This window comes from Molossus molossus, unplaced genomic scaffold (genome assembly GCF_014108415.1).
Source record: "Molossus molossus isolate mMolMol1 unplaced genomic scaffold, mMolMol1.p scaffold_m16_p_10, whole genome shotgun sequence".
Lineage (NCBI taxonomy): Eukaryota > Metazoa > Chordata > Mammalia > Chiroptera > Molossidae > Molossus > Molossus molossus.
Window position 1 is genome coordinate 95,994,550 of NW_023425345.1, and position 9,729 is coordinate 96,004,278.

Consider the following 9,729-nt stretch of genomic DNA (forward strand, 5'->3'; position numbering starts at 1 on the left):
ATGTGGTCCGGGGACGCCTGCACCCAGCTCCCCCTTCCGCCAGGCACTTCGTGATTCGGGTGACTTAGGGTCGCTCTGAGATTCTGCACAGGGTCCAGTCTCTGCGGCTCTGCGCCACCTCACTCTCACATTCTTGCTCCCTCAGCTCCCTGGGGCAATTGACAAAGTAGTCCCCATGCTTCTCCCTGGGGCTTTTTCCTCCAAAAATGCAAGTTTTTCCCTAAAAGGAATTCTTGCATCAATGGCTAATAATATACATTTCCCCCTCATATTTTTGCATGAGGAATTTTTCATGATATGGGAAAATGCTTAAGATAACATGAGCTAAGCAGGAAAAAAGCAAGATACAATCTTACAATTGTATCCAGTACAGCCTCAGCTATGTAAAATAAAGAGGAAATTCGATCAAACAGTAGCGCGGGCCATCTCTGGTAACAGGGCTCTGGGGGACTCTGGTTCTCGTATATGTGCATTGCTGGGCTTTCCAAATTTTCGGGGATGACGAAAATGTTTGCAGCCACTGTACCTGGGAGATATTACCATTTGAAAAAAATAAAAGTGAGGAAGTCGGGAAAAGCCAGTGTGGGACCGGGAAATTCAAGTTTCTTTCTCTCCCCAGGTGCAGACAACCAGGCCTCCTGATGCCCCACCCTCCTTGCCTTGGACTGATAACCGCCTGGCCTCCAAATGAGAGCCTGACATCCAGTTGTTTTTAAAAGGCAAATGTAGTTTTCTGACTTTTCTTTTTAATCCTCACTGGAGGACATTTTTCCATTCTTTGTTCAGATAGAACGGGAGGGAGAGAGAGAGAGAGAAACATCGACATGAAAGGGACACATCGAGTGGTCGCCACCCTCACGACCCAACCAGGGCCGGGGACAAACCACAACCGAGGTACATGCCCTTAGCGGGAACCGAAACCGGGTCTCTCCGGACCGCAGGCCGACGCTCTAACCACTGAGCAAAACCGACCAGGGCTTTTCTGACTCTTCTTCACCCTGTTGCCAGGCTGCCTCCATGACAGCTGATGCCTCAGCAGGATTTCTGGGAGGACGCAGAAGCTGCCTGGACGTTGGATGGGGAGCTATCACTGCAAAGGCATGTCCCTGCTGGTGTCCGAGCGCGGTGCACAGGCTGCTGCTGACCTCCTTGGGGGCTTGCACGGCCAACTGTGGTCTAGGATGCAGATGCGTTCCCTTCTTTTCTCTCCCCTGCCAAGCTTCTGGTCTTATTGCCTCTGCCAAACACTGAGCTCTGAATGACCCAAAACCATCTTCCCAGTGGAAACAGCAAGCCTCGGTGTGGGGGACAGGCCTGGTTCCAGAGGAGAGATGAGGATTCTCCAGGGTGGGGGAGGGCAGCTAATGTTTCCATCTGAAGCAAGTTCCCTGAATTTCACAGAAATACCTTGTAGCCACACGCACGTCTTACCGTCTCCGATGTCTCAGCGCAGCAGCTCCACAGCTCATCAGGCCAGACCCAGAGCTCCGGGGTGGGTGGGGGTGGGGGGGGCACTGAATTAGCTTCTCTCTTCTCTTCCTCCTTCCAACGTGACACACGAAAAGCAAGTGTTTTCCCCTGGTGACGGTGTGCACAGAATTCTTGTAGGTGGTGTGTGTAGACACTGGTCTTCCATTTCTTTAAATCATTACAAGGGGTTGGTGCTCTGTGCCAGCTGAGAAGAATTCCTTCTGCACCTGTGGAGATGACACTGCTCGGTCACTGACCTGAGTGGAGCTGCCCTCCTTCAGCTGTGAAACTTTGCTTCCACGTTGTGACTCCTCCAAGCCTCTCATGTACATGCAGACCCGGACTTGTTTCCGTTTCTGCCCTCAGGCAGGAACAAGGCCCCAGGAAGCCAGTCAAGAATTCCCTGATCTTCTAGAGACGGGAGAAGTACCCAGAAAACATGCAGCCCCCAAGAAGGAAGAGGGAGGAAGACAGGGCAGGAGGATCTGAGGGTTAGGAGGGGAACAGATGCAAAGGAAGGGGAGGGAGCAAGAGAGAGACCCTCTGGTAGATTCCAAGCCGAGGCAGGGGTCTCCCCCTCCTGTCTGATTCTTCCACCTGAACTCGCTCCAGCCCAGAATCGGGTGCCGGCCGCCATGCGGTTTGGGGAACGCTTTAGGAGTCTCCAAGCAACCTCAGCCCTTCCTAAGCTGACAACAGCAGTGTACTTGCAGACCCCGCATGGAGACAGTTCGCCCGTCCTCCCTTCCGAGCACGGTGGCGCCCCAAGCCCTTCCCCTACAGACAGTTTGGAAGGTTCTCAACAAGGAGGTGATAAGAACTGACTTACATTTTAAGAATATCATCTGGTCGCCTTGTGAAGTTTGGAGGCTGGGGACAAGGTGGACACGAGGAGGCCAGTTAAAAGGCCGATGGTGGTTTGGACTCAGGTGGTGGCAACGTAGGCGGAACGAGGTGGTGACATGTCCTCTCAGGCCTCATCATTAGTGACGGTCCCTCCCAAGTTAGACATCAAACATTGTAAAGCTGGATATGACAGCTACGGCAGCTACTTCACCATGTCGTCACTAATATTTGATCACTAAGCAGTGAGCTCAGTAAAAGAAATAAAACACCAGTCTATCCTCAAGTAGCTTGAAAAATCTCGAGCCGGGAAGTCTGCATGTGACCGGATGTGACAAGTAGCATTAGAGAAGTACACACAGAGGAATTCAGACCCTGCAATGAGGAGAAATGACTGCTGACTGGGGTGATTTAGGAGGGTCTCCCTGCCACGGTCCCCCTGCACTGGACCGTGAAGGATCAGTGGGGTCTTGGTGAGCACCTGTGGGGAGCATTGGGCACAGCACGGCAGCTAGGACTGGAACAGAATCAGGAAGGAAAAGTGTGCTCCAAAGTTGTGAGTTCTGGTTTGTGCTGGAGGGTCAGGTTCACACAAAGGAGAAGCTCCTGGGGGAGGAAGCTTGCAAGTAGATTACGATTCACTTAAGGAAGCTATAAATGCAAGTGAAAGAATTTATTCTGTGGGCAGGAGAGGATTGGAGCTTAAGGGAGATCACAGGTGGGCTGAAGGGTGCAAAGGTGGGACATGGAGATCCTACAGTTCTGGCACCAGACGGGAAAAGAAATTAGAGAAACATCACAGGCGCAGGGCGACACTGTCATTACCTGGTCGGACCTCAAGAGCAAGGGGGAGAGGGAAAAAGGGAACTGAAGGGCGCCGGCCACTGACTGGGAGAGCTGGCAGAGGCTCTTTGCTTCTACAGGGATTTAGGTCACCGGTACAGAGCGGCGAGTACCCTGCAGGCTTGTGGAGATGCACCGTGAAGCCTCAGGGAAGCCCAGGCTGGGAGACCCCCTCCAGCCTTCTTCTCGGACCTAAGTCACAGCAGAGGGAGCACAGAAGTGGCCAGGAGAGAATAACGTAGGCACAGAGAGGAGGGAAGGAGGAACCCACAGTTAAGGAGCTAGAAGGAGACAGGTTGAACATAGAAATTATCAAGAGTTAGTTGATATCTTTGCTCCATCGCCCTTTAACTTGCTTGGAACGCGATGCCATCCTGACACATAGCTGGCCCGATAAGGTCACCAGTGACCTTTGGGCTCGCGTGCCTGGGTGTTCTGTCTCTACTTCACTGGAAGAGAATTCACTGTTACTGAGGAAGACGTTTGACAGGATTTCTGCCATGCAACTTGGTTTATACGCTGGCTAATGTTCGAGGTTTATATTACTATTATTATTAGCAGAGGACAGCTCTTCGTCTTGAGGCTTCCGGACCCCAATAATCGTATTGACGTCTTCCTGGCTCTCTCACTCACTCGACAAAAGTCACACCGAGGCTGCTGTGCCTGTCGGCGTTTTGGGTGGGGGATTGTGCATTTTCTCTCATGCACGCTACTAGGGATCACATTGTGCTGTGCGTGTGGAGGTGGAAATAACTGTACAGGAAACACGTACTATAGACCTCAGCCATGGCTGCCTTGGGAGAGGGTGTGGTGCAACCGGAGAGACAGAAGTAGCCACAGCTTAGATGGTCAGGATGGCAATGGGTCAGACAGCAAAGCAGGGCCGGCTTCGTGGCAGGTCTACTTACCCAGGACCCATCCCGAGCGAATGTCCTGCTGGTGCAGCTTGAAATTGTTAATCCTTTAAGAACAGGGAGCTCTGCATTTATATTTTGCAGTGGGCCCTGCAAATTGTGCTGTGGTCCCAGTTATAACAGAAAAGGCCAGTGGGTCTCTCCTGGAAACCATGTTTGAAGTGGCCCTTTAAGTCAAAGCAAGCCAGGACTGCAGGATGCGGACCCCTGGGCTCCCCGGACAGTCGCTCACGGAGGTCAGCCTGGGGAGGGCCAGGGCTCGCCAGACGGCGTGGGGGCTCTACCTCTGAGGCCGGCGCCTGGCAACAGCTGCTCACCCTGCGTGGCTGAAGAATTTAGCTGCAGAAATCTAATTTGGAACTCCCTAATGAAGCTAATGAAGTCAGATCATTTTAATCTGTTCTTGGTCCAGTCTTAGGTCTAATCCCAGAATAAATAGATCATTGACTTCGTGGCATATGTGTCCTTTTTGTGTGACATATGAGCCAGGCAACATCTTTATATCTTTTTTTTTTTTTACTTTGGAAAGGAACTGATTTCCCTTAGCTTCATTGACTATTTGAGATGAATCAAAATGATAGTAAAATAATTCAGATTTTAAATCAATCAATCATCCTCCCATTTTAAAACCTTTTACTGACTACTCTAAATAAGTTGTGTCCAAATCGTTCTTTAGTCTTGAAAGATCCTAGTTAATGCTCAATTTTTTCTTGTTTTAAAGAACACTTATGAATAATGAATGCCACCATACACAGATGTCTCCTGAAATAGGCTGAGCTTGGCGAGACAGAAAACAAGCCATTTCTCTCCTTTGGCCTTGAATTCTATAAACTCAGAAAATTCACTAATTAACCTTTAAACTATATCAAATTATTTCCTTGAGACACATACATCTTCATAATGGTGAGAGAGAGAGCCTATAAAATCCAGAGACTAAGGGATCATTCTGTTTAATCATCCATCTTCCTGCCAATCAAGATTGTTCTTTATAAAATATTTCCACCTTCTTATCACATAACTGAGATGAAATGATTTTTTTTCCCTTTGAAGTTTATTGGTTCATTTACTGAACTTTCTAAATATTAATCCAATTAGCAGGCTGTTCTCAATTGGTGCTTATTTCTCTTTACAGGGCTTTGTTCTCCACCCATGTAATTTAATTTCTGAACATTAGAAAATACAAGAACCATTTAAACATAGCCCAGTCACTAATACTAATAATAGTAACAATAATAATAATAGGTAATATTGATTGAATACTTACTATGTGTGTGTCAGGCACTATGCTGAATGCTTTGTATCTATCATCATTTCATTCTCCCAGTTACAAGTGATAGTGACTCTCACTATTAGAAATGGAGAAATCGCCCTGGCCAGTGTGGATCAGTTGGTTGCGCATCATGCCATGTAACAGAAGTTTGCTGGTTTAATTCCCAGTCAGGGCACATGCCTAGGTTGCAGGCTTGATCCCCAGGAGGTGGTGTGCAGAAGGCGGCCAATCGATGTTTCTCCCTGTATCTCTTCCTGTTCCTTCCTCTCTCTCTCTAAAAATCAATCAAAACATATATTTTTTTAAAAAAAGAAAGAAATGTAGAAACCAGGGCTCTAACGGGCTCTGCCCTTACCTGGGGTGCCCAGCTGGATTCAGCTGGCGGTTCTGCCCCACAGCTTTGGGTACAGCCCAGATTCTTTTATGCAGGAGAGATCTCCATCCTACAGCCTCAGATCTACCTCTCACTCAGCAGAGGACCACATGACGCTCCTCCGTTTCAGAGCCGGGGCTGAGACGGTGTGGACGGTCTGCACACCCCATCTGCGCCCCCAGAGAGGAAAGAGCTCTCAAATCATTATTAAGCACCTACTTGCTTCGTGTGAGGCTGGCTGCCCACGCAGGGACACACAGGTCAGTAAAACATGAACCCTACCCTCAGAGAACACGTGGAAATTTCCCCAATTTTCTCTTTAAACACGGCAACCAACCATCCTGTTTGCCTGAGCCTGGGGTTTCCCTAGATGGGCGATATCCAGTTTTAACACCAGGAAAATTCCTAGCAGATCAGGATGGGTTTGTCATTCCACTAAGAGAACAGGAAGACATATCACTGTGTGTTTTGAAAAAGAAAATACATGCACCCCCGTCTGTGGACCCTCTGTCTGAATAAACACATGGCTTTTGTTCACCTTCTGCCTGTGCCCCACAACCACGGAGGCCACATGAGTCACCAGCTGAGCAATAAGCTTGAAACTGCCATCCTGAGCACCGAGGTCCCTAAGGGTTCCAAGGTGAATACGACAACACGGAGAGACAGGCTCAGAGGAAGACCTTCCAGAAGCCCTGATGATGGGAGAGAGACGAGAACAAGGAGACCTCAGAGGTGGAGTGTTCTGGGAGGAACAGGCGTCCCCTGGGAGCGCCATCGGCTCTTCTCTCCTCTCTCTGGACTCCTCACCGCCATCCCATCATTCTTCCCAATGACACCTGACCCTTCTACAGCGGACAGCAGGGACGAATGCTCGGCCTGGCCACCCCTGCACAGCCCCTCCATCCTCCTGCAGGTGGCCCTGGCAGCATTGTTCTAAGGCTCTTGGACCCTCTCCCCGTCTCTGCTGCCCTGCACCCAGGCAGCTGGGCGGAGCTCAATAAGGCAGACACACCAGAGGGAGCCCGTTTCCTCGCAAGACAGGTGCTGCCGTCTCGGAGAAGCCTGCGAACACTCAGGTGGAAGCCAGTGTGGCGACCGCATCTGGAGGGTTTCCCAAAGCCCTGGGAAGGAATCCTGGGGAACGAGAAAGAACAGAGCCAGACAAACAGCTTTCTTTTCTTTTTTATGTTTGCTGCTGAATGGCACCCTTGTTTAAAACCCTTTGGGTGTGTGTTCAGTTTCCAGGACAATGCCTATGGCCAAGCCAAAATGTGCACTGAGACTCGTTGTCAGCCACAGAGGTGCTGCCGGAGGCTGGGGGGACCACACAAAGCTGAGCACGCCGTGGTGCCCGGTCGGTGCTGTTTGCCCCTGTTGGCGCGGACATCCAGATGGGGAGCTCTCTACTCAAGGTTTGAAAACCCTTAAAAGAGGTGATTCTAGGGAAACAAGCAGAGAACGTTTGCATAGATGAGCTGGGTCTGATTTCAGAGACAGACACCATCCTTCACTGCTGCCATCGTTTGCTGAGCCAAGAACAAGTACCTGCTGTTGGGCAGTTGAGACACGACAGGGTCCTCTGAGAAAGCACAGATGCCCCAAATCATATTAACGCTTAAGCTGATTTAAAATTCACATTAGCTCGGTTTAAGTGTGTCACTAGACTAACATTTTTTACTTCTATTTTCATTTTGAGGTTGAAACGGGAACGGTTGTGAAAACAAGCATGAAATTAATTTCTCTGCAATCTCTCAGTAGGAATATGACATCAAGCTCATTGATTGCACGGAGGTCTATCTGGCTCAGTAAGAACTGAGTGTCAGGCGCTGCATTAATCCTGCGGAAGGGTGAATGTCCTAGTAAAATAAGCACCCCATTTCATTTGTATTCCCTGTTTAGTTGTCTGTATTCATGGCAGAGTGCCAAATTTCATGAGACTAGGGATCAAATCTGCCTGTACCTCCTCTGCCTTGCACAGTGCCCTGAAAGCACATAGTAACCGCTAAATAAACACTTGTTAAATGAATGAGCATAATTCATATGAGGCAGGATTTCCACCCTAACAATGCAGGAGGGTTTCCTTTACTCCACATCGTTGCCAACTCTTGTTGTTGTTGTTGTTTACTCTTTCAAATCATTTTAATAACCTGGCAGTGAATCCAAATATGAAAAGAAGACTCAAACTTGTTCCCTTTAAGGTGGATGATGCTACCATGATTGCTTCGCACCAAGCATGATCAAAGGTAATGATGACACCGGATTCCAAAGAGCAAGGGTGGTAAGAAGGCTTCCACGCTCACAAACTGAAGAGCGTGGTTTTGGAAAGTCTCAGCGGGGTAGCAGGTGGCAGGAAAAACATGAACTCTAAGGGACCCTCAGAGTACAGGGCGCGGTTGCTGGGTCATCAGCACCTTGAAACGTTTCTTGATGGTGATTCGGTGTCGAGAGTATTTGTTGTCTGGCGAGAACCGAGCAGGATGGACTGAACAGGTCTGTTGTCCCATAGGATTAAACTTCTTCAGGGTATAGACCCGGTCTCCCTGTTCATTGAGGTAATACTGGAGAAACATGGTCACGCTGATGCAGAAGGTTCCAAATCCATCTGCAACCTTGTTGTTTGTTGATTTATTGATGATAGGGATTCTGACATGTGTGAGGTGTTATCTCATTGTGGTTTTAATTTTCATCTCTCTGATGTTTATTGACAGTCAGCATCTTTTTATTTGTTGAGTCACTATATGTATGTCCTTTTTAAAGAAGTGTCTCTTCAGGTCCTCTGCCCAATTTTAAATTGGATTGTTTGTTTGTGTTTTTTTTTGTTTTGGCGTTGAGTTGTATGAGTTCTTTATAAATTTTGGATACTAACCCTTCATTGGATATATTACTGGTGAATATCTTCAGTCATTCAGTAGGTTGTCTTTACATTTTATTGATGGTGTCCTTTGCTGTGTAAAATCTTTTTAGCTTGATGTAGATACTTTTACTTATTTTTTCTTTTGCCTTTCTTATCTGAGGAGATATATCAAAACAATATATTGCTAAGAGAAATGTCAGAGTTTACTGCCTATGTTTCCTTCTAGGAGTTTTATGGTTTAAGTCTTACATTTAAGTCTTTACTCCACTTTGAGTTTACTGTATATGGTGTAAAAAGATGGTCTAGTTCCCTCCTTCCTTCCTTCCTTCCTTCCTTCCTTCCTTCCTTCCTTCCTTCCTTCCTTCCTTTCGTTTTTGCATATATTTGTCCAATTTTCCCAACACCATTTAATAAATAGGCTGTCTTTTCCCCATTGTATGTTCTTGCCTCCTTAGTCATATATTAGTTGACCATGTATGTGTGGGGTTTTTATGTCAATACCATGCTGTTTTGATTACTATAGCTTTGTACAATAGTTTGATATCAGGTAGTGTTATACCTCCAACTTTGTACTTTTTCTCAAGGTTGCCATGGCTATCTGAAATATTTTGAGGTTCCATATAAATTTGGGGGTTATTTGTTCTAGTTCTGTGAAATATACCATTGGTATCTTGATAGGAATTGTGTTTAATGAGTAGATTGCTCTGGATAGTATGGACATTTTAAGGATGTTAATTCTTCCTATCCATGAGCATGGTACATGCTTCCATTTACTTGTATCTTCTTCAATTTCTTTCTTCAGTATCTTATAATTTTCCAAGCACAGGTCTTTTACCTTTTTGGTTAAATATATTCCCAGGTATTTTATTTATTTTTATGTAAATGTAAATGGAATTGTTTTCTTAGTTTCCCTTTCTAAATAGTTCATTTTTGATTATATACAAATACAACTGATTTCTGAATATTTATTCTGTATCCTGCTACTTTACTGAATTTACTTATCAGTTCTAGTAGTTTTTGGTGGAATCCTTGTGGTTCTCTCTATATAGTATCATGTCATCTACAAATAATGAGTTTTAGTTCTCCTTTCCAATTTGGATTCCTCTTATTTCTTCTTGTCTGGTTGTTGTGGTTTGAATTTTTAATACTATATTGAATAAGA

The 9,729-nt window shown here is 46.7% G+C and overlaps 1 protein-coding gene across 1 annotated transcript; it reads right to left on the reverse strand.

Moving 5' to 3' along the window:
- Positions 1-8,086: 8,086 nt before the first annotated feature.
- LOC118623185 (H/ACA ribonucleoprotein complex subunit 3-like) lies at positions 8,087-8,293 on the reverse strand. Its single transcript, XM_036250683.1, has one exon. It carries the CDS (start codon positions 8,281-8,283, stop codon positions 8,089-8,091), a length of 195 nt encoding a protein of 64 aa, XP_036106576.1. The 5' UTR covers positions 8,284-8,293; the 3' UTR covers positions 8,087-8,088.
- Between the last annotated feature and the right edge of the window lie 1,436 nt (positions 8,294-9,729).